The 23932-nt window shown below is 30.0% G+C and overlaps 3 protein-coding genes across 4 annotated transcripts; 2 read left to right on the top strand and 1 right to left on the bottom strand.

The window, feature by feature from the left end:
* Positions 1–2637: 2637 nt before the first annotated feature.
* On the bottom strand, positions 2638–6258 carry LOC108747823 (nucleotide exchange factor SIL1). Its single transcript, XM_018485660.1, has 4 exons — positions 5868–6258; positions 4823–5112; positions 4049–4314; positions 2638–3970 (listed from the first exon to the last, which is right to left on the bottom strand). The coding sequence occupies exons 1-4, from the start codon at positions 5980–5982 to the stop codon at positions 3217–3219; spliced, it is 1425 nt and encodes a 474-aa protein (XP_018341162.1). The 5' UTR covers positions 5983–6258; the 3' UTR covers positions 2638–3216.
* Positions 6259–8610: 2352 nt separating this feature from the next.
* On the top strand, positions 8611–15175 carry LOC108747831 (nucleoplasmin-like protein). Of its 2 annotated transcripts, none has more exons than XM_018485682.1 (5): positions 8611–8856; positions 9106–9221; positions 10811–11024; positions 13169–13242; positions 14156–14306. In XM_018485682.1, the coding sequence occupies exons 1-5, from the start codon at positions 8835–8837 to the stop codon at positions 14210–14212; spliced, it is 483 nt and encodes a 160-aa protein (XP_018341184.1). In that variant the 5' UTR covers positions 8611–8834; the 3' UTR covers positions 14213–14306. The 2 variants fall into 2 exon arrangements, with proteins under 2 accessions (XP_018341184.1, XP_018341175.1); XM_018485673.1 differs by lacking the exon at positions 14156–14306 and adding an exon at positions 14873–15175 and having other exon boundaries at positions 8614–8856.
* A 1565-nt stretch (positions 15176–16740) lies between these two features.
* LOC108747308 lies at positions 16741–19614 on the top strand. Its single transcript, XM_018484700.1, has 5 exons — positions 16741–16919; positions 17541–17682; positions 18613–19016; positions 19108–19274; positions 19392–19614. The coding sequence occupies exons 1-5, from the start codon at positions 16812–16814 to the stop codon at positions 19612–19614; spliced, it is 1044 nt and encodes a 347-aa protein (XP_018340202.1). The 5' UTR covers positions 16741–16811.
* Positions 19615–23932: the final 4318 nt, after the last annotated feature.

Below are 23932 nucleotides of genomic sequence, written 5' to 3'. Positions count from 1 at the left end.
GATTGATTTTCACGAGTCATTTTTTTCTCGTCTACAAAAATTCTAATTTTTTTACGTGTGTCACTTTTCTATCAACACAGCGATGATATGTATCAGTACAATATTTTGAAGTTGCCATAAAATTATATAATACTTTTTCTCTCTATATTATTTAATGAAAGAAGACTTGTGCACGTACGAGGAATGCCTTAACACATGAAGTTGCACACGTATAAAAGAACGTATGAGAAATGAGAAGAAGGCATGAAAAAGCATGTCAAGACATTCCTGTTCCCATCTGTACACACAGTGCAGCGTCACAAATGCCTTAACGCTTTAACATGCCTTTTTATGCCTTCTCATTTTTTTCTGATGTCTTCTCATTCCTTCTCCGATACTCTCGCGCAACTTCGCGTGTTAAGGCATTTGTGACGCCATGTACAAGAGTGCTATGTCTTATTTTGAATTTTGAGTACGTAAAAATAATTTTTGTTTAAATCATACATAAAAGAGTTTATTGTCGCTGTTCCTCCTTGATAATCCAATTTCGAGTTAAGCAACAAGGGCTAAAAACTTTTGTACTAAGAATATTTTTCAATACTGATGAAATATTAGTCTGAGATTATTGCATTCTTTCGGTGAATACTATAGAGAAAGAGAGGGGAAGAAAGGGGTGAGTAAATGAGTAAATGAGTGAGTGAGCGAGTGAGCGAGCGAGCGAGCGAGCGAGCGAGAGAGAGGGAGGGGGAGGGAGAGAGAGGGAGGAAGGGAGAAAGAGAAAAAGAAAAAGAGCAAAAACAAACCAAAAATAAAGAATTTGTATACTATTTTGTCAGAATTAAATTACTTGTCGCGTTATGACAAAATGACATGAAAAGTACTGGTATATCTCATATAATTTATATTATAGACACATAAATTTTTCATAGCTAAGATAATATTAATATTATTTTCCAGTTTGTATACTAATAATTTTTTCTAATAATAAAACAATTGAATACCAGTTAAAAATTTAATTTAATTTGAAGTATTGATGATTCTTCATAATAACGACTGAGATATGAATATATAATATATATTATAGGTTTATGCATATTTTGAATTTTTTAATATTTCCTTCGTGCTGTGAATATTTGCTTCAAAATATAAACTGTTTTCATGAATAATTATTACCAAGTATAAAGTTAATTATAAATCTAAACTATTTCCATATTATCCAAATTTTTAATTCTTTAATTTAAATCATAAAATGTTTAATTGATATTGTTTTGTTAGTAGAAAGAATACTGAGTAATATCAGTATCGCTTTACGATAAAACTATATTTATGTGTCTGTTATAAATTATATACAACTGCACAACAGAAATTCACATTATATATCTTGTCATTAATAATGTGATAACAATTACATGTATGTACATATATGAGGCTATGGAGAAAAAAATTACAATAGCATTAAGTTCCTTTTTATTCATTGCAATTTAATTATAATAAAATAATATACAAACTCTTTCCTTTTTCTCTTGCTCTCAAATTTGATAAATTCCGAGTTTAGGTATAGCAACCTTTCTAATCATATATAATAAAACTTATAAAATCGCGCATAGAGACGTAAGATTTTGACTAAAATCTAAATGAGTAGACTAGACAAAATGAAATTAATTATATTCCTTTCGTCTACGTCTTTACTAGTATTAAATATTCACAATGTATTCTTATATTTTGTTACAAATATTCACAGCAAAAAGGAAGCTCCAAGAAAAATTCAAAGTATGCATAAACCTCCAATATATTTGCATCTTCATCGGTATTAAGAAAAATTATACAGTGATAATATATATTTTCATTAAGATTAAAGTATATCAAAAGACATAGTTATTGCGTTAAGTATTGGTATATCCATAAAAGATACTCTATTACGTATCTTTTTCAGGTCGAGCTTCATATTTCATTAGATATTTAGACATATATAATTTAGATATAAAATTTAGATAAATATACCTACGGGATATAAACTTTGTTAAATTTTCAATTTGTAAAGGCGAGCAGAATTTTCAGAAGGAATTTAGCTGTTGTAATTTTCTCTCGGTAGCCTCGTGTATCATGCGTGATGTTCATACTTTATGAGTTACAAAAGATAACGCAACCCTTGTACTTAACAAGTAAAAACAAGGTATTATTTCATTCAAATGCATGATACAAGAGTGCTCTTTCTTGCACCTGTAAATAGAAACCCTAGTTGGGGGAACTGGTTAAAATTAATACTTTTTACAAAAATATTTTCTATGTATCATACAGTTATATATAAATGAAACTGTTCATATCTATGTAATCTCTAATTCGCTATGATTTGTAAATAAAATATACTATTCTGCGATTGTTTATATTTTATACTTCTTTCATATTAAATATATATACTACAGGAACTTTCAGATAACATGGCATATAATCGGTACAAAATAATTTATTAAGTAATTATATATATTTCTAAAAAAAAAATATAAGTTATTTTTACTTGCTATGTGATAGCCAGATATATAACTAAAGTCTTATACATATTTTATGTACATATATTTCAGTCGTTTTACTTTTCAAATGATATTTTTTAATTATTCCTCACATAATTATGAGGTATACATGAAATATTAATTGAGCTGATAAAATCAAATATCAAAAGTTCCCGTCTCTTGAAGGGAAAAACATTAAGACGTTTAATTGTTTGATAGGCCAATAGAAAGGAAAAATTCTTACAACGGGAAAATCGTTATAAGTATAACTAACTACTATGCCATTCATTAAATAATGAATTAAAGTTTAACTGACATCTATAATGACATCTGACTAGTATTTCATACTTTGGATGCAAGAGACGAGAACCGCATTTTTCACATCAATCCTGTAAGTATGACAATCTATTTACAGTAGGAATAGAATAAACACGTTTAGAATAACAAAATATTTTTTTACTTAGATTTTCCTAAGATCTAGAAATTGTAGCTAATCATTTTCGTCTGCAGATAGTATTCTCTTTTTCAAGATTACTTTTTAATAATTACTACGATAATAATTTTAATTTTCTTCTCTTGACAAAACTTACACTGACAAATACATATTAAGTAAGCTCTATGCTATTGCACATGATGATTGCACATATCTATTAACATAAGACTGGAATTTAATTTAGTCTTTGATATACTTTCGTATATTTTTATAGTTAGTTTAGACATTAATTCATATTCATAGTTCATCATGAGGTGCTTCAAAAATAGTTTCTTTTAATCTTTCAATCAATAATACTAAACTCTTCAAAACGTCTGTTTCATCCACAGTGAGTTTAATATTAGGATTTTGATAAAAGTATAAGAGATTATTTATAACTGGTAAAAGCAAAAGCTCAATATTCTTAAATTCAGTTTTACAAATAGGAGATATCGTGATCATGCTATCTGAAACTACTTCGAGAAAATCATTATTTTCTATGCTAAATTGGCCAGTTAATTTTTCTTTGAAGCATTTAACCATTAAGTTACTTAGGAGTTTACAGTAATCGTGTCTCAGTAATTTTAGCTCAAAATCTGTAATAGCGTATTCCCTCATTCTCTGTTGACGCTGTTCGGCATCATGAATTTCTTCTAGGTTTCGTCTTTCGATTGTTAGATCGTTAATTAGTTTCATTGCTTTCATTTGTATATGTAATTGATCGTCGTATAAAATCTTGCCAAGTAACTGCAAACCGCCATGATCAATCCAAGCTTTCTGAGCAGCAGGAAACTGGCGTATTAAGGCACTTAGAGCAAAGAGACATCTGGATTTTACTTCAATTTTATTATTTGTAGACAAGACGTGCAACACTTTTTGAATAAAATCATTTTCCAATGCCTTAGCTTGCACTTTTGGATTTGATTGGGCGGCTGCTCCTAAAAGGCGTAATGCTTCCGATTTTATTTCATTATTAGTTCCATTAAGACATGGTGATATAATCTTAGTCAGCCTACAATAAAAAAAAGTTGATTAAAATTGTATTGGTAAATTGTTGTCTTCAAGAAAAATTATATTCATTTATATTTACCCATCCATGTCTGAGAATATTTTAGCATTGTCTATTTGATGAAGAAGATATTCTAAATTATTTAAAATATCCAATACTTCTTCAATCTCTATACTAGTTAACGTTCCTGTAGTGATACTACTTTTATAAGATTGAAATTTCTGGAAAAACCTTTTTAATAATTCTGAATCGCTTGTAACATTAACTTTAAGAGCATTAAGTTCCTCTTTCAAAGTTTCATAAAAACGTTTGAAACGTTTCTCAGTTTTTGGTCGAGTTTCTCCATCCTAGAATGAAAAAGAAAAGAAAAATATAATAGATTTGAAATTTTTACTTGTTAATCCTAAATTTGTAATAAAAAATAATTTATATCTAGATATACAATTATTAATATAATTTAGATCTATAATCAAGATGCAATATGTTAAAATATGGAACGAACAAAATCTTAAACATAATTGCAATTGTTAGATGCAACATGTGTTAATCCATTTCAATTCCAAATTCCAACAATTGGAAATTTTTAATTCTTAATTCTCCGTCTGTAATCATTTTTACTTCCTATGTCTATTTGGGTCTAGCCTAAGTTTTCTTGTTCTAGGCTTTCAAAAATTCAGGGTTAATTTCTCTGTTACATTACTAAGTAATTTTTAACTGAAATGCTTTCATCTAACAAAATTTGAAATTTGAGCAAAAATAGGATACAATTTTGAAGATACAATTTAAAATTTGATATGCTAAAAGACCCAAATAGTAGGCGGAAGATTAAATATTTAAAATAAAAAAAATAGTTACATTCATGTTTGATATTTCTGCTGCTTCATCTTGCTTAAGCTTTTTCAATCTCGCTTTCAATTCGTCGATAGGAAATTTCAAAGAATTCAAAGATTCTGAAACTTTTTTTATTTTCATAGAATCCGGCTCTTCGTTTTCTAGAACCGACTTATCCGGATGTAGTGTCAATGACTTGGAATTGGATCGGTTTGTATTTTCATCTTCTTCTTCTGTATCATCCATCAATTTAGCCTCTGTTACTCCAGTCGCAAAATTATGTCTCACGTGAAGTCCCTTGGGAATAGGAGTACCTGATAAAAAATTAAATTTTATTAATCTTAAACTAGAGATTAGATCTTTATTCTTATTATCAGCACAAAATTTTAGAATATTTATAATTTAATCAAAATTTTTTAATCTACAATTCTTGTATTAAGATGCGTTTATGTGACAAAATTAATTTTATTCATATAGTTTAGCATCATACATATTTCATTTAAAAAACACAAGCTATATATACTTTCATGATTATTGATTATTCAAAAAATTCTCATTTAAAGCTTTCTTGAATATTTATGTAGAGCACAAATCCTAATATTCATATTCATCTTAAAAGTTCTAGTAAAATTTTAATATTTGTTAAAAAAAGAATCATTAATATGCAATTTTGAACGATTTTAATTTCTTAAGACTGTGTCTTCTTGGACCACGTAATCCAATCCGAACGTACGTCACTGGAGGCACCATTCGGACAGGCCGACCACAGAATTCTCTCTCTCTCCTCTCTCTCTCTCTCTCTCTCTCTCTCTCTCTCTCTCGCTTTTTCTCTTTCTCTCTCGCGATTCCTTATTTAAAACAACACGAAGTAATCTCCGAAAATCTCGCATTACACAAGACTACGCTCTGTCCTCTTTAAGAATGTCGGAAGGATTGGATTATCGCATTTTCGCCACGGAAGACTGCACGTACGGCGGATTTGACTGACGTGGTGTCAAACGGAGCGACGGTTCTCGGTCGGCGTAAAGTAGTCCCACGGTCGCGGGCACGACCTTGATGAGATACTTACCCTTTTTCACCGTCTGCCATTCGTGCGTTGCCACGAAAGCGCTCTCGTTTTTTTCAGCACTGCCGAAAATTGCAAGCGGCAGATACAACAGCAGGATGCACGTGTCAACACGCATTCTGATAAGGACAACACGACGTCGTCGTCGTCGTCGTCGTCGTCGTCGTCGTCACGCCGGAGTAGAGGAACGCGTACGGCTGCGATTGTTCACAGGCGAACCGTTTATGCGCAAATCTCGGGATCGTTCGTCATCAGCTGGCGCAAAAGCGACGTGAAATTATCAGCGTGATGCTCGGCATGACATTTATCGCGGGACTCGCGAACAACTCGTTCACGTGTTGCGTCCGCTATTTATTGCGTCTGTGTGTCAACCAATGCGCCGACGGTAGTTGCACGCGGTCGCCACCAGAGCCGACCGACAGCCAATGAAGAGACGCGACGTTGCCGCCTCCGTCGCATTCGAATCTTCTCGTGCATTTCGAAAAACTGAGTAATATTTTATTGTAAAAAATAAGGTTTATTTTTTTCATCGCTGCAGTGGAGTGCACTAAACCTTTCCTTCTCCTTTTGTCAAGTTATGTATGTATCAAACATACATAAATATACTTATTTCAAAACATATACATTTTTTATAAACTTTATGAATAAAACTAATTTTTTCATTATATTTGACATTTCATTTTAAAGTACAAGTCCAAGCAAAACAAATCAAAATAACATCAAAATGACTAATTGTATTACTAATTGAAAAGTGACTTTTAGTAATTTTTTTTCCAAGACTGGCATCAACTTTTCAGTGGCAGTGTATATATTGAAACTCGGCTTAAACCCGCGCGTATTTCACTATTGGAGATTGAGAATTGCAAATTGAAGATTAAAATCCAGCCAATCAGAACGGTATGGATTAAAATTATAAAATTATCTGATCGAATTCTAATGACTGTGTTTAGCAAAACATTTATTATAAAACTGTTGGATTTTTTTTTCGCTTTTGATTAAATTGTATTTTTTACTTTAGAGGAATGATTCTATCTCAGCAGACAATCATAAAACGAAATTTTTTCATTACTACCTTCCATGATAAAAATTTTCATTTTTCACGCTTCATTTTAGGAAAAAAGTTACATGATCGCTACAGTTATAAGATTGAGTTGTTCTACCATTCAATAAACTTGAGCTCACTCTCTTACTCTCTTTGTTCTTACTCTTTTCTTATGTTTATTTGTCTATTAAAACTGTTGTGTTCTGCTGAACGCAGTCATTCTTTAATTTGCAAAAATATCCTCAGTCTCTAATACATAATATATAACATATACTTTAGTTAAGTTGTAAACAGACTTATAATTTTCAAACTGTTGATCATTACTTAGAGAGAGAACGGACTTTATTTATTTATATCCGTGTGAAATTATTACATAGCAGTAGTACAATTAACTCGCTAAAGAGTATTATAGCGTTATAATATAATTGCGTGACAACTGCAAATCGAACTTTAGATCGAATTTCATGTGAAAATTAATGTTTTCTTTGAGAAGAATTCTACATCACATGGAGTTATATACACATATAATTACCATAATTCACTTAATATTAATTAATATTAATTAATCTTTCAATCTAATTAAATAATATAAAGTAGCTAAGTATTTTGTATCAAATATAATACATCGATATGCATTACCGTCCATAAATTCAGAAATAATTTTCTCGTATATCAGAAAACCGTAGAGAAGCTTTCAAAAGTTAAAAAGATTGAGCTATTAATTTATTTTTGGTTTTACGATATTTTGTTCTTAGATTACATAAAAACTAGTTTTTAATATTTTTGTTTTATTTTAAAGCGTTGTAGTTTGATAAAACATTATCGGAAAAAATTAACGAAAAAGTATTTAAAAATAAGATCTTTTAATTTTAAGATGGTTTCTTTTAATTGATACGAGGTGATTTTTCATAATAATATCGAATTTTTTGTAATTTTATAAAAATTCATTTTTGTAAAAAATGTTTTTTATTTTGAAATTAATCGATTTTTACTGAAAAAAGAAAAATTTTTTTCTTTTAATATTCTAGATTCACATAAATTTTTCCAAAAATTTTTAAGAACTTCTTTATAAATTTAAGCCTGAGACACACTTGAAAAACACAGGCTATAGAAAAACATGAAAAATGGGAAATTTTTTCATTACTATCTTCTATGATAAAAATTTTCATTTTTCATGCTTCATTTTAGGAAAAAGATTACATGATCGCTACAGTTATAAGATTGGGTTGTTCTACCATTCAATATAAACTTGAGCTCACTCTCTTACTTTCTTTGGTCTTACTCTTTTATTCTTATGTTTATTTATCTATTGATTAATTAAATAAATTATCACATATAGTTTATCCGAAGATAGACCTTAAGAGTCGTATTGTGTCGTATGTTGAAAATATTGCACAGGAAAATGTACAAAAATATCATAGTATATAATAGATTTCTCTAGTATTTTCGTATGCGATACTTATCAAAAGTAAAGCTTCAAACTTTGAAAGAATTTAGAAAGATTCGGGAATTGAGAGTAAGACGCTTTAGAGTTTGGCCGCCAAAGTTTGAGCGGTGAGCGGTGAGCGGCGACGGTGCGGATCGCAAACGGCAACGCCGGACGGCGCCACGACCGACCAATCAGCGCGCAGAACGTAGTCCTGGCGCGCAAGGCCAGCTAAGCGAAACTCATTTTACTACGCGTTCGTACGACGACCGGCACGTGCGGCGGCGGTGGTGGCGGTGGCAGCGACCCGTTCCCTACCAGCCAAACCCTACTTCCCTCGCGCAGTAACACAGTAACCGTTGCGCGCGCGGCGTTTTGCTCTCACGCCTCTCACGCTCTCGGCTCTACTCCATCACCGCGCACGGCACGCACACGTCCACTGCACCGTCCTCACGGGTACATCCACGCGTCACGAGAATCCGTTAATAGCAGACCGATCGCCATGGCAGAGGAATATCTATACGGTAAATATGAACGGCCACGATGCCACGTTCGCTGTGGCTTTGCTATTTCGCGACGCACGCGGATACTTACGTACCGTCGGCCATTTAAGCGCGAAGGGGATGTACTGGCCGGAGACGCCGGCTGGGCTTTCGGCCATTGCGATACGGCAGACTCTCGACTCCCGTTGCAATCTTCGGACCCGGCGGGCTCAGTCACCGGCCGGTGCCGTTCTCTCGCCACGAATACGACTTAGTGTCTTCTATGTTCAGGAATCACCCTAGAGGGACCGAATGCAAGCGAGGTATGGGATCCGGAGCACAAGAACGACGACTCGGACGGCGCGGCCCAAGACATCGGCGCCGATCAGAAGCTCATTATAAAAATGGTGAGTGTGCCACGTTCCGGCAATCGACGGGATGACGACAGGGACGTCGCCGTCGCTCCGTATCTAGCGAGCTTGCCTATGGTTTCTCCGCTGTGTCTAGTAGAACCACCACGCTATCGTAACATTGTCGTCTCCACGAGCTAGTCTTTCGGGCGCCTTCCTTCATTCGTGGTGGGGCGTACAGTTTCCATCGCACTCGTCGGCTACCGTTTCTTCTACCATGCCGCGTGTTTCCGCATACCGCATTTTCAATCGTTGTTCAGCTAGCATCATTTAGGAACACCTCGATTTTTTCTTTGTAGCGCTCCTCGTCACCGTCGTCAATTAACATTTCGCGCGCGAAACTCAATCGTCAATTTCTAGTCTCGTTCAATTCTTCAATCGTGAGAGATAACCTGAGTGACAGTCGGCCACATTGCTCGGATTTTTTTGCTTTTCCTAGGATCGCAAACATTTCTCTATGTCTGAATCATTCAACGATTGTCACGAGTCCCCTGAAGCAGATAAGAAGGCTTTTTACAAAATTATGCTCGCTGCGTTGTGACGATATGATTGGTAATGTTTTTCCGTTATAATTGCCAATTCCTCTAACAAATAGATATCGGAAAAGTTTGATGCTTGGCGCCATTTTTCACAACGGCTTCGCCCTTCCCCCCCACTTTGTATTAAATAAGACAGGGCTCTATTATATGTCGCGAGATAAAAGATTTTAACGGAAATTTAGTTTGCGGTTAAGCTTGATTTGATTCGATTGAAAAATTGAAATTCTTCTCGATCACAATATGCGAATTAAATTAATAGAACTTGATAGGGTACCGGTTATCGAAATATTGCAGCACACAAAGTTAGTATAACAAAGTAAATATTAATGAACATTCTCATCGCGAGTAGTTTTATAAAAATTATATATAATACATTACGTTTTATCGTAACATTATTTTTTAACTTTTTAAAAGTATATTATAATGACTAATAATTATAATTTTTTTATTACATTACCTTAATCATTTTCTCTCTTATATATGTGCGTTTTGTGCTTCTCATTGAATTTGAATATTACAAAACTATTTTTATATCTTCTGTTTATTATTATAATAATATTTGTGTATAATTGTTTTTTCGGTGACGAGCTGTTTTCTAACCTAGAAAGATAGAAATTGATCAAACTTTCTAAATGTATGACAAAAATATTTGAGATAATATATATTTAATGGGTCTGTTCTTTATTCCTATATTGTCTGAACTGCCTCAGACAGTGCAATAAGTTAAAGCAAAACAAACTTATATTAGTTTACTTCAACTTATTGCACCGTGTACACCAGTTCAGATAGTGCAGTAATAAAGAACATATCTAAAAATAGTACAATTATAAGAAATTTAAATATATAACTTTTTCTTAGTCTTTTGTTTATAAGAATTATTGACTGTGATTGTTATAACATTGAGTTTGAATTTTTGTATAAAATCTTAAATATCTGTAAGAATTAATAACCAAAATAATTTTTATTAGTATCCAATATTATATTTTATTATTTATTCTATATTTATATAGATAATTTCTTGTATAATGTTTATCGTAAACCTTTTAGGCTCTTCTGGGACCGGAGGCTAAACCTGGAGAGCTTAACGTCTTGCAGGTTGAAGCAATGGGATTAAAAGGACCCATAAAAACTCCAATTGCTTTGTTGGAGATGGGAAAAACGGCGCAGATTATTCTCGATCTCAGTTTCCCAGATCCTCCAGTCACGTTCACGTTGGTTAAGGGCAGTGGACCAGTTCATATAGTAGGACACAATCTTCTTGGTATGTATCCCTACATCAAAAACTAATTTTACTTAGTAAATTTATAACTAACATCTAAAAAATTGTGTTTGTCTCATTATCTTGGAATTAAGTACATGTTTTAGATACTACATTTCTATTACATACAGTGAAATATTTTTTTATTACAAATTCTTATTGTCACATATGCAGAATGAGAATTGAACTCTGATGTTTTGCTTGACAAGTGACTGTTCTAATGTTTAGAGTTATATTCAATGCCCCTGTGGGTTTTATTTCAGATTATTAAATATTGTGCTACTCATATTGTATACAATTCAATATAAAACTTATCACAAACTATAAAAATCAATGCCTTAAACGATCTTAAATCTCTTGTATGATAAAATATTATGTACATCACGTAAGCATTTTCTAACAAACTTATTTAAAAAATATACATTACTAAACTTTAGCAACTATTTCTTAAATTATTAATAAAAAGTTGATATTTTTTTATTTTGTAATATTTATAAAAGTTTATCAGGATATACTAGCAAAGGTAATAAAGTTAAAATCAAGTTAAATGACAATAAATAAAGGGCAAGGTAAGAGTCAAACACATTTTTTAAAATTGTCAACAATGACAATTAAAAAAATAGAGAAAAGTAAAATTGAAAAAATATATAATAAAATAAAAACTCAGTTTAAATACAAATAAATTATAAGTTTCGGCTACCGGATTGAGACCTCTTCAGACATTAACTTATCGAAAAAAATTGCAGTACAAAATAAATTATTGGAAATGTTCGCATATTCACTATAATCACAGTTCGGGTGAGTCTTGATGTAGAACTCGACATTATTCACATACGATTGAACAGTCAAATGTGTTTCATATTTCTTAGAAAAGTTCTAGTTGATAAAAAAGATAAAAAGACTTCTTACGAAAAAATAAACGCAGCTAAATTAACATACCGGAATTCTAATAAGTAATTAAAACTCACCAAAAATCATATGTAAATTATTCAAACAAGTGTATCCATATAAGTATGAAAAATCATTAGAAAGTTAAGTAGAATATAAAATTAAGTAGAACGCAGATGTGTAAGACGGACATTGTGTATCGATTATTATATACGCTTGCTGATACAGATCACTACGGACTGAGAGAAGAGACGAACTGTCAGTATCGAAAAGTCAAACCTTATTTACAATAAATATATATGCCTTATGAAGACCTTCAGTGTCAGTTTGTAAATTTAAACTATTTTTCTGCTTTTTAATATTGAGCATCTCTCAAAAATTAAGCGTTTCCTATAGCAAAGCTCTTCATCTAAAATTTTAACATTGTCCCATTGGAAATCATGATCAAACTGCAACCTGTGCTCCGTTATGACAGAACGGACAGAAGTGTTATGTCTAATATGATGTTCTGTAATTCTGGTTTTCAATTGTCTGCCCGTCTGTCCAACGTATGACGCATCACAATTATTACACGATATCTTATAAATTACATTGCTCTTAGATGTATGGGGACAAATATTCTTTTATACTTTAATATATTTATCCATTTTATTCGTCCTAACTTGTCCTTTATTGTTATTTATTTTGTATAGAAAGAATCCTTCAATCTGTTAAATATTAAATATTAAAATCGGATGTCTTCTTAAAAAACATAAAAAAAATAATTTTAATAAAAATTTTAATAGATTATGTTCTACGTTAAAAAAATATATATATTATATGTTTTATATATATTTTTTATCTGCTTTTGCTTTTGAATATGTATATGTGATACATGCTAGTCTTTTTTGAATTATATATATAAACATTTTGAAATATAAAATAAATTTTATACACTATATATACATATATGTATGTATATATAAAAATATTAACATATGTTTAATTATAAAATAATACTTTAGTTCATTTAATACATTACACGATTTTACTCTTTAAGAATTGTAAAATAACTTTTTTATATATTATGAAAAATATTTAAAAAATACACAACTTGCACAAATACTACATAATAAAATATTTATTTATTTTATTTTAATTCATTATTTATTTACAACACAGCACTGTTTTATACATGACATTTTATAAACTTATTCAAATATTTATTTTTTTTTTCTTATTAAAAATTAAGAAATACTTAAATTTTTTTCTTATCATAGGTGGCCACATTGAAGAATTTGTGGATATGGATGATGAAGTGGAGGAAGATATTGATGATGAGGATGATGAGAAGGTATGAATTATTATATATATATTTTCAACTATATATATATATAATTGAAAATATATATTCTATCTATATCTAGCAAATTTTATTATAATAAATTTAGTAAATTTTTGCTATAAATCTTATGAGTGAGGATAAAAGAGGATAATACTGTATTTAATTTATTAATATCGATTTATGCATGTAGAATGCTTCTCTATAATAGTAGTAGTTGTAGTAGTAGTAGTAGTAGTAGTAGTAGTAGTAGTATGGAGATGGGTGACAAGACCATATCAGTGCCCCCTTTTGAACCTATTCAAAAGGAGATAATCATAGTCCGTTCTTATTTCAAGCTCATCTTAAGTAATATCTTAAGATGCAAATGCGACTCTGGTTGGTTCATGACATCTTAAGACTGTACTTAAGCAATTTTAAATAAGATTTAAATATGACTCTTAAATAAGACTTAATAAGACTTAAATAAGGCAGTCTTCAATAAGAATTGACTATGAATACTGGCTTCTGATTAGTTCATGACATCTTAAGACCTTAAGACAATCTTAAATATAAGAATCAAATATAAATACGACCAAAGAGTCACATAGATCTGAAAATTTCCTCTGCGACTTCCTCTATGTTAGTACGGATTACGAATTTTTCCGTATATATGGGATGCGGGATTTGAAGTCGCGACTTATCGGTTATGAGTTTGTCGCACGGAAGTACATCCCTTTTGGTTCTCTATAAAAATATGATAAATTTTTGAATACAGAATACGTCCGTAAAAATGTTATGACATAGTTTATATTATAAGTTTATATACATATATAAATAATTTACTATAGAAGAATTGCACCTCATGATAGTATCTTTAGTTTATCTTTACTTTCTATGTTGCTGTAGAATATATGAAATTATATTTAATAAATATCCATTTCAGGCACCGCGAAAGAAACGAAAACTTTTATCAGGAGATAAAAAAAACGGCGTTGAATGAGTACGGTCGTGAAAACATAGACAAATAGAATATTAAGATAAAAATCGACATTGCGCCATAGTATGTCTAAAAATATCAATATTGCATTAAGAACATTTTTTATTTTACTTCAAACTTTATCTTTTAAAATATCTTTGAAGAATTATAATTTTTAAGGAGAGGAAAAGATGGACGTGAACCATTTATAAAAAATCATAAATGTATCCCTTGTATTCTCATTCATGTTTCATGTTTTATTTTTGTAAAATAAATCTTATTTTGCAAAGAGTTGCTTTTATTTCTTACTAATCACGCTTCCTTTTTTTCCATTTTTGTAAAGTAATGTATTATAATTTTTTATTGGATTCTAGAAGATCAAATAATATTTGTTAATCGATAAATGTAATTCGTATCTTTAAAAGTCAAAGTTAGACTAACATATTGTGATTTTGAAATGTTAATTTGATTATAAAACATAATAAAATTTCATATATATTTTCTTAAAATTTTCTTTAAACTTATAGATGTAAATGAATTTTATATATGAATATATATTCTCATTTATTTTCTTATGTAATATAATATATTATGTTTAATTATTATTAAATATGGAAGTATATTATCAATTATCTTGCTTAACATAAGTAAATTGCATATGACTATATTTTATATTTCTTGTAGGATCCTGAAGATGAAGACGATGAAGATGATGAACCTAAGAAGAAGAATGCTAAATTAGCAGCTGCAGCTAAATACAAAAATCAGGCTAACAAGAACAAGAAAAAATAAACATGAGCCTTAACATTATGAAAATAAAACAAACTCTTAAGTTAAGATATACACATAAGTCCATCACTATCATCCGCATTTGTGCGAATCTAGTATCATTTCATCAGATTATCACACGATAAAACGATTGCCTTCCACCTTTTTAAAACACAACTGGACCAACAAAAAATTATTTTACGTGTAATTTTGAAATAATTTTGATTTTGTTAATTTAGGTATGAAAAAGTTTACTTAAAAAATATTTTGCTTTAACTAATCTTTTTTATGCTTCTGTTCAAAGTGAAGTTTATTACAATATTACCTCAATTATATAGACATTTGTATAGCATACTTGTATGCGTGCTCTTAAATATTTTTACAGGATAATGTATATTTAGTAACATAGGATTTAACATAAAAAAAAAATGTTGCGGCATGATTTTTATAAATGTAATTTCTCTGTCTTCAAAAAATGATATATGTATATTCTTATCGTATTGGAGTATATAATTTGAGACAAAATTGAATATTTTTTCCTTTTGATGATACTTTGTCATTGAAGAAAGAGAATATCTTGAGAACAAATATTATGTTTTTTCTTTTTACTAGACGACTTATTGAAATCCATGTTAAATATATAGTTTTGGTATGATAAAATAGTGTATTAAATGATTTCTGGCCCAGTTGTTATTGTAAAATTTATGGAAAGCACGAATGGGGATCCACAATGAGATTTTGTATTTTTTGTTTTTTCCGATATCGTGTTCATATCGATGCAATTCTTTCAAGAGATGCGAAAATATATTCTATCTGTTTAAACACGATTTTTGGAAATAATTCTCATGTAAAGAATTGCGAAGCTAAAACTTCAATATAATTTATTATTTTCGTGTGTACAAGATGGGGAGAGGATTATTAGTTACTCAAAAATTTTACTTACGTCTCTAAAGATATCAATATTAAAAAAAGAAAATATACACGTCATCTCAACATTCATTCCATTTGATGAAAGATAATAGAAATGGGAGTTACAGGTGTACTGGGTATATAAATGCTCTTACATCAGTATCATGTGCTATTGAAGCATATGTGATGGCATGTATAAAAAACGTACGTGCGATTGATACGTAGTCTGTACACCTATTTTGTACATATACGATATACAATAAAAAATTTCACAACTTTTAAAATCCGTATTGCTTGAGTAAATATTTATTTGAGAGTGACCTGCCATACCGTAACAAAGAATAATTTTTAATCTATTTTGTGTATTTTTCATTAATTAAGAACGATTTTGTTTATTTGTAAAGTGGAAAACAAATGTCTGTTTTATTGTTTGAAATAAGTACATTTCAAATCCATAAATATACAATATTTGTAATTATATTTGATACTTTAACGTTTTTTTATTTAAAGCGAGTTTTATAATCTATCGATCAATCGCATTATGCGTGAATGCAGCAATTACAATTGCGCATAATGCGATTAATCAATCGAATAAAAAAACCGTCTTTATTCAATGATTATGTATTTGACAAGTAACTTTTGTATATAGGTTATTTATGTATAATATATAACATGTCAAGTTCCCTTTTATTTTGTCTTGCGCATAAAGAAAGGACATCATAATTCTTTAGACACACTAAGAAGTTTTTAAATACAGGTTTTTCATATGTACATATAGAGGCAATTCCAAAAATTCGAATGTTGTAACTCTGAAACTTAATTATTAAAGTTAAATACGAAATATACGATATGATATAACCAATGAAATAATATAAATAGAAAATTATTGATATATATCTAAAGAAATTACGGAGAGAGATTGGCTTTTGAAGTTGGATATTGTAATATGCAGAATGTTAACTTAAGTAAATGTTCTACTAATGTAGAAAACAAAGTTTCTTATAGTAATGTGGAATCCGACATAGTTGATTATGAAATAGTAACCTCACCACAGGTATATTATATTTCACTTTATTACTAATTATTATGAATTGTAAGAGAATATCAAATTTCTGTGTATAATATGAGATGACCTGTACAAATGAATAATTGGCTAGAAAATTATTTTGTATTTTAAATATTTATTATTAAATTTCTTACAAATTAAGTTTAAAATTAAACACAATGTAATAGGCTCCAATGAATAAAATTCGAATAATCAAATTGTAAAAAGGAGTCACACTTGTATTGCTGTGTAATATTTATGTTTATAGTAGACTAACAATTAAGCAAACATACATACAGATGTTTTGACCTTTTCACATCAGGTCCTCTTCAGTGTAATAAAAATAAATGCAACAATTCTTCTTGATATGATCTCGATCTTGCAAAGAGTTTGAAATGTAAAATAGTTGCATTAATTTTTATTACACTGAAGAGGACCTAATGTGAAAAGGTCGAAACATCTATATGTATGTTTGTTTAATTATTAGTCTATAAACATATAAAATATTGTACAGCACGAACAATAAGCGTGGCTCCTTTACCTTTTTACAATTTAATTATTTGAATTCTTATAAATTATTATTATTTATAATTTTGAAATCAATAACTGATTTATAATTATATTTAATAGATAGCGAAATTGAATGAAGTTATAGCAAATTTAAAAGATGCTATACGAATAAAAGATGTACAATTAGAAAATTCACATCGAGAAAAAAGTAGGTTACTAGCAGAACTAAAGAAACAACAAAGATGCAACAGGAATCTGAAACGTAAGATTTAATCATTACGTGTTATGATTTTTTCAGACCGTATACATATATTAAATCTGAAGGTATGACTGTAATTTCTGATTGAATTATAATATAAATGGAATATTTTACATACTATATACTGTTTTACATCTATCTAAATTTATTCCATAAAATTAGAATTTTATCAACACAGCTTTACAGTTTTAGGTTTGTGTGTGTGTGTGAACTAATTCAACAAATATGAATGAAACAGTACACAGGGGTACATTCAGGAATTGCATTCAGATATAACTCTAGGTTCTAGTTTATGTTGTAAACACCAGTTCATCTTTCTTCCTTTTCCCTCTAGAAAGAAAGAAGAAGAAAAAAGATGAACTGGTACAAAAGTTCAGCGAAAAAGAACAGGCCTTATATTACGCTAAAGTGCACACCAAAATTATCTAGGCGTAATTCTTGAATACACGAGGTATATTCGGGGAGACACTATTAGCGCTATTTGTGTCATTCTATCTTCATCTTTTATATTAGACATAAACAAGGATAAAATGATACAAATAGTGATTCCTCGAACGCACCTATAGTGTTTCCCAGATTGAATCACCAAATTTAAAATATGAATTTAGGACCTTCCCAAGTAGAACAACAAGTCATTATGATATCAAAATAATATTAAAATGATTTTAAAATGATCATTAAAAGTCATTTTTCAATCATTTCCGTTTCATTTTAATATCATTTTGATGTTATCGTGACTTGTAGTTCTGCTTGGGTCAAAACAAACAAAATTTTCCTGTAGAAGTTCCTATAATTATGTAAGTCAATATCTTTAAAAAAAACAAAGCGTTTGCTTTCAGAGAAAAACTTTGTTTTTGAAGTTCTAAATTCATATTTTAAGTTTGGCGGTTTATAATCCAGGAACATCCGGTATATTAATTATTTTTATTGTAGAACAGTTAGATGGCGAGAGAATTGTCTATCAAAGAGAAAAAGATTATTTCCTTGAAGAAATGCAACGATACAGAGGCAGATATACAGGCAATGTGTCGAAGTTTCAGCAACAATGGCGTAAGGAGTTCGAAGAAGTGCAAGATTCCTTAGAACAAGAAAATAAGCAGTTGAAATCAGAATTGTTAGATAAAAACAAAGTTACTTATAATCTATGTGTGAAGTTCCTTCGTATGAAACATGCTAAAGACACATTAAGATATAAATTGGATCAGTTGCTGCATGAGCATTTGCTAGTAATGGCGGAAATGATGGAGAAATTAGACGAAGCGAGAAAGGAACTTAATTTAATTGTGTCAGAGAAATTTCAAGAACCGTTGCCTCTTAATAAAGCTAAATTCTTACAAGTAAATGATAATATATATGTTTGTTTTTCCTGTTTTTTTTTTGTCGTCCAAATCTCTTAAATTAAACTGTACATATCATATAAATCGTTAGGTTGTACAAAGGAATAACAGATTAATATATGAAAATGCAACATTGAAAGTGCAGGTCCATCAACTTACGCAAAATATAGACAAATTGAAAAGTCATATGCAAAGGCCGAAAAAGATTAATGTAGACACTAAAATCATTGAGAAATTAGCAACGCAAAGCAATACAAGGTATGTTGTACGTGGAAAAAAGAAACCATACCGAATTTTCACTGTAGCTATATTTTCAATATTAAATCAAATTTATCTAACATTGTTAATACAAAGTATAATTGTTTACATCTTTAGATTTGTTTTAAATAAAGCAGAAAAAATCGCTTTGATCTCTAAGTTATCTCCTGCTGACCATACTGCGGAGATGCTCTCGCAGGTGAATTCTGAGAGTGCAGATGACTGTGTACTTAATGATGCGACCGATGTTAAAAGGGATTTTAAAGAATTTCATGCAAAATGCGCTCAAAGTGAGCCAGGAATTGTAGAAACATCCATTATTTCTCAACAGAATAGATGATTCTTTGAAATAGACAATATGTGTATTTGTATAAATACTTTTTTCGTAAATGTTCAATAATTTGTTGAAGACACATGTGAAAGTATTATGATAAAATTGTCCCTTTTTTTTACTTATTAGAGATCGTCTATAAAAAAATTCCTTTACATAGTCGAAAGACAATGAAACAAGTTATAATTTGAACATAAAATATTTAATGTATAAAATAACCATGGGTGTAGCCAGGATTTCAATCGAGAGAGGGGGAGGGGGGAGCAAAAATTTATCTTCACACAAACTTAATATTAAAACTAATATGTCCGATGAATACAAAAGTTTGTAATTGAGCTCCAAATTGTATTTATTCAAAATTTTCACAAAACAATGTAATCATATATTCATTCAAAATTTTGAGTTTTCAAAAAATATTTATTCACAAAAAAATTATGAATATTTGACGAATATTCATATTCATTCAAACAAAATATAAACTGAAAAACAAATTCCAATAAGCAATCGTTACCTCTTAACTATAAACGGTATTTTGATGACTTTAAGTACAAAAAATGAATTTTATTTATTTTTGTCGTTGTAATATTCAGATTTTATAAAGGAAACTTAGAAATTTTGAAAAATATTTTAGAAAGATATACATTTTTTATTTATAAATCTATATTTGATAGAGCCATACATATTTCGATATAATTCCGGTTATATGACAGTAATGTTATAAATATTTCATAAGATATTTTGGGCGCGACGTTTATTATGGTCTGTGGACATTAAATTCCGAGATATATTATTTATTCTCAATAAAAATGCTGCTTAATCTATAGGTTAAACAAGGACATCTATCGTATAAGTCGCGGACTAAGCGCACGGTGTAATCGTAGCCATTGTTTTTATAGATTTCTGTTTTCTCTTGTAGGCTTGCAAGCTATGTGCAGATAATACAGAGTAAAAATGAATACGAAATGAAAATATTCGTAATTATATTTAAAAAATATTTATTCAAATGGAATGAAAAAATATTTATTCTTTTCTATAAATATTTTTTTTTTTCTATAATATATTTATTCGTTTCTTAACGAATAAAAAAGAAATGTATTCGAATGAGTATTTTCATTTATTTTTTATTCATTTATTCAAATATTAGGTGTATTCATCGGACATATTAATTAAAACTTATTAAAATATATAAATATTTTTTAAAGTTAGCCTTCGAGGATCTTCAATGAACTTCTTTATAAATAACGTGAGCTATATATTGAGCAGTGAGCGTTCAATTTTTTATCGTAAGAATGTTTAATAATGTACTTGGCAAATCATTAATATAACATAGATTAAAATAATATATCTTTACATATATGTATAATAGTTATCTATGTTTGCTGAATAATTGTTTCTTCTTACCAAAATGGGAGGAGGATAAGCATTCTTCCTTGTTTCTTTTTGTGTTCGCCTATAAAAGTAGTTAATATACCAAATTAATTAAAATATTACTATTATGATAAACATTTTTCCTCTTTTATCTTTTCCGTAAGCTTTAAAGTTAAAAAACATTTTAGAAAAAGTTTTTACACAATATAATTTTATACAAAAAAAATTCAATATCTTTGCGAAAAATCATTACAGCAAATTTTTTCAAAAAATATTAGAAATTCTAAGCTTTAAAATACATTATATTAAATTTTATCCAATAATGTTCCATAAAATTGCAATACTTTAAAGTAAGACAAAACTATTGCAAAAAATATCAATTTTCAATTTTATGTAATTTAAGAACAAAATGTAATAAAATTCACAGATTTACTGCGTAAAGCCCCCTATCTTTGCGCTTTCAAATGTATAGTCGGAACTTCTTTACGACTTTTTTTTAAATATTTAATTTTTCGTAAAAAAATTGAAGTGTTTCCAAACTTTTGATCAGGGCTGTAAGATTCATAAATATAGCTGTAAGATTTATAAATTTTTCTATCTATAAGCACATTTCAGCAATATTGCAGCAACATTTGCAACGTTGCAGTAAGCTTTTGTACGATATATCATGTATATAGATAACTTACTAATGATATCAAACATTAAAATCGCCATCTAATTGGAAGTACTTTTTCTTCTCTGTGTTCTGTACCAGACTACGCTCTCAATTTTCTGCATCACCAATTGCATACGCAAATTTCAACGCGTATTTTGCATTATCTTACAATTAGTTACGAGAGAGAGGTCATCGACTTAAACTTATTTTCTACAATCTGTATATATAGCGCTGACCAAAATAAGAATCTCAGAGTAATTAAGTGACACTAATTATTCCACTGTATTGACATCGTTGGGCTATTTTCTTCGTCTATCTAGTTGCGATGCATATTATTAAGTCCTATTAATGTGCAATTATAAAAGCTATTGTGGAGAATGTAGGAAACGATTGGCCAATACTTTTTTCATATAAGCCGATCTGCCTCTTTTCTCTCTCCAATAAAAGGTATCGACAAAATGCAGAAGGGACGTCAATCCGAGAATAAATTCGTGGGCGTTCGGCTATTCTGTATCGGACTGTTGCGACGATTAAAACGATAAAACGTACGATATGACGCATATATTTCTGACGTTTCTGAGAAAGTATAATTCTATGCGCAAGCCATTTGTCATATATATGTACAATTTCTCTCCGTCATCTTAGAAATATTATATATCTTTGTTATAATACATTCGAGAAAATGAAATAACTGATAAATAAACAAAAAAGTTTTCAAATTAATTATTAAATAATTCTGTAAAATTGCCTATCTCGACGTGATTTCAGAATTTTATAGACGTTATCTGACATTAATTCCACTTTACTGTAACTAGTTATTGAGATTCGGTAGACTTCATTAAAGCCGATGTCACCGATATGAAAATCACATTTCTAGGAATTCAGGAGAAAAACGGATTTCTCGACGTTCTCTTCTCTTGTCGAGAATCGAGGGGAAGTCGGGGTGTATCGAGTTTGCGATCGGAGTGAACCGTAGTCGCTTATCCTATTGTTGCAGCAGAAAAGAAAGAGAAATGCGGGTCAGCGGGTGGTTAAGTGCTACCACGGAAACCTTTAGGATAGTTTACCGCTTCGGCCGTGAGCTCCGGTCGTTTCCGAGTCCCCATTAAATACGCCGAGTTGCGAGAGTTGGACACCCATTGACTTCCGACGACGTCACACGGGAGATGTTTTCGCGATTCCACGGATCGAATACCGCGTGGCTCGCGCGCTCAGCTCCACACGGAGGGTGGTATGTATTAAAATGTAATGAAATGAAATGTGAATGTTGCCTCTGTGTGTTTGTATGTGTATCGCGTGTGCGCGTATAATTCGCGAAACCGGGAAACTACATCGACAAAGCCTGGTATTCTCGTCACATATTTAGCGCTAAATGTGGCGACTGTCCAATACCGAGTTTTATTTATGCGCGCGAATATCACGTTTGCGATGCTAAATGTGTCTTGCGTGAAGAATATAATGACCTCATGGCTTTAACCTTTCTATATAGAAGCGAGACATAATATGATTAGTAAAGCCAGTTCCATTCTAATACTGATCGCAAATAATGATTGAGAACCATGCAAATGGCAATCTTCTTTTATAGATATACATATAGATAAAGAATATTTAATATTTGATTTATCCAATATTTCAGAAATATGTATATTCCAAATGCGCGACTTAATACATCTGTAATCTCTTGTATATAAACGTAATTATATTTTTAAAAATCTTAAGTCTCTATACATATTTTATATTTTATCTGAAAAGAGGACATCCTTACTCATCGTTTTATTGTAAAATTATTTCAAATCGCCTAAGAGATTTAAAGTAGTTTTACGACATCATGTGAAATCTGGGCGGATTCTTCGTCAGGCGACATATTTTTTATTGTATTACAATAAAAATGATTGAAAATGGTAATAATGAACTTTTCATGCAATTTCCATGCAATAAAAATAAAACCTTAAAATCAATTACTGGGGCCATATTTTCGAAAAATATTACATACGAAAATGCACGAAAATATTATAACATACGTTACATATATTATAGATTTTCTTATTATAGATTTCCTTTGTATTTTTATATACGATATGGTTTGAGGATGCCCTCATACTTTACAAAATTACATTATTTTCATTAACATTTTATTTCATTTAGAATTAAACATTTGAAAATCATTCAGTGAAGTCAAATTTGAATAATTTTAGATTATATTATACATATAAAGTAAGTATTACAAAGAAATACATTTAAATAAAAATATAATAGGGATAAATGTATACGTTAACTAAATTAAAGTGCAAAAAAATATTCCCT

This window comes from Trachymyrmex septentrionalis, unplaced genomic scaffold, assembly GCF_001594115.1.
Source record: "Trachymyrmex septentrionalis isolate Tsep2-gDNA-1 unplaced genomic scaffold, Tsep1.0 scaffold108, whole genome shotgun sequence".
Lineage (NCBI taxonomy): Eukaryota > Metazoa > Arthropoda > Insecta > Hymenoptera > Formicidae > Trachymyrmex > Trachymyrmex septentrionalis.
This window is presented reverse-complemented; position numbering and strand designations above follow the sequence as displayed.

Bases quoted from the DNA above. Each gene is read 5' to 3' on its own strand.
- LOC108747823 (XM_018485660.1), bottom strand. From the start codon at position 5,982: ATGCGTGTTGACACGTGCATCCTGCTGTTGTATCTGCCGCTTGCAATT. The intron at 5,113-5,867 runs GTAAGTATCTCA...ATTTTTTATCAG, and splicing joins ATGGCAGACGGTGAAAAAGG to GTACTCCTATTCCCAAGGGA. The intron at 4,315-4,822 runs GTAACTATTTTT...TTTTCATTCTAG, and splicing joins CAGAAATATCAAACATGAAT to GATGGAGAAACTCGACCAAA.
- LOC108747831 (XM_018485673.1), top strand. From the start codon at position 8,835: ATGGCAGAGGAATATCTATACG. The intron at 8,857-9,105 runs GTAAATATGAAC...TTCTATGTTCAG, and splicing joins GGCAGAGGAATATCTATACG to GAATCACCCTAGAGGGACCG. The intron at 9,222-10,810 runs GTGAGTGTGCCA...TAAACCTTTTAG, and splicing joins AGAAGCTCATTATAAAAATG to GCTCTTCTGGGACCGGAGGC.
- LOC108747308 (XM_018484700.1), top strand. From the start codon at position 16,812: ATGCAGAATGTTAACTTAAGTAAATGTTCTACTAATGTAGAAAACAAA. The intron at 19,017-19,107 runs GTAAATGATAAT...ATAAATCGTTAG, and splicing joins ATAAAGCTAAATTCTTACAA to GTTGTACAAAGGAATAACAG. The intron at 19,275-19,391 runs GTATGTTGTACG...TTACATCTTTAG, and splicing joins GCAACGCAAAGCAATACAAG to ATTTGTTTTAAATAAAGCAG.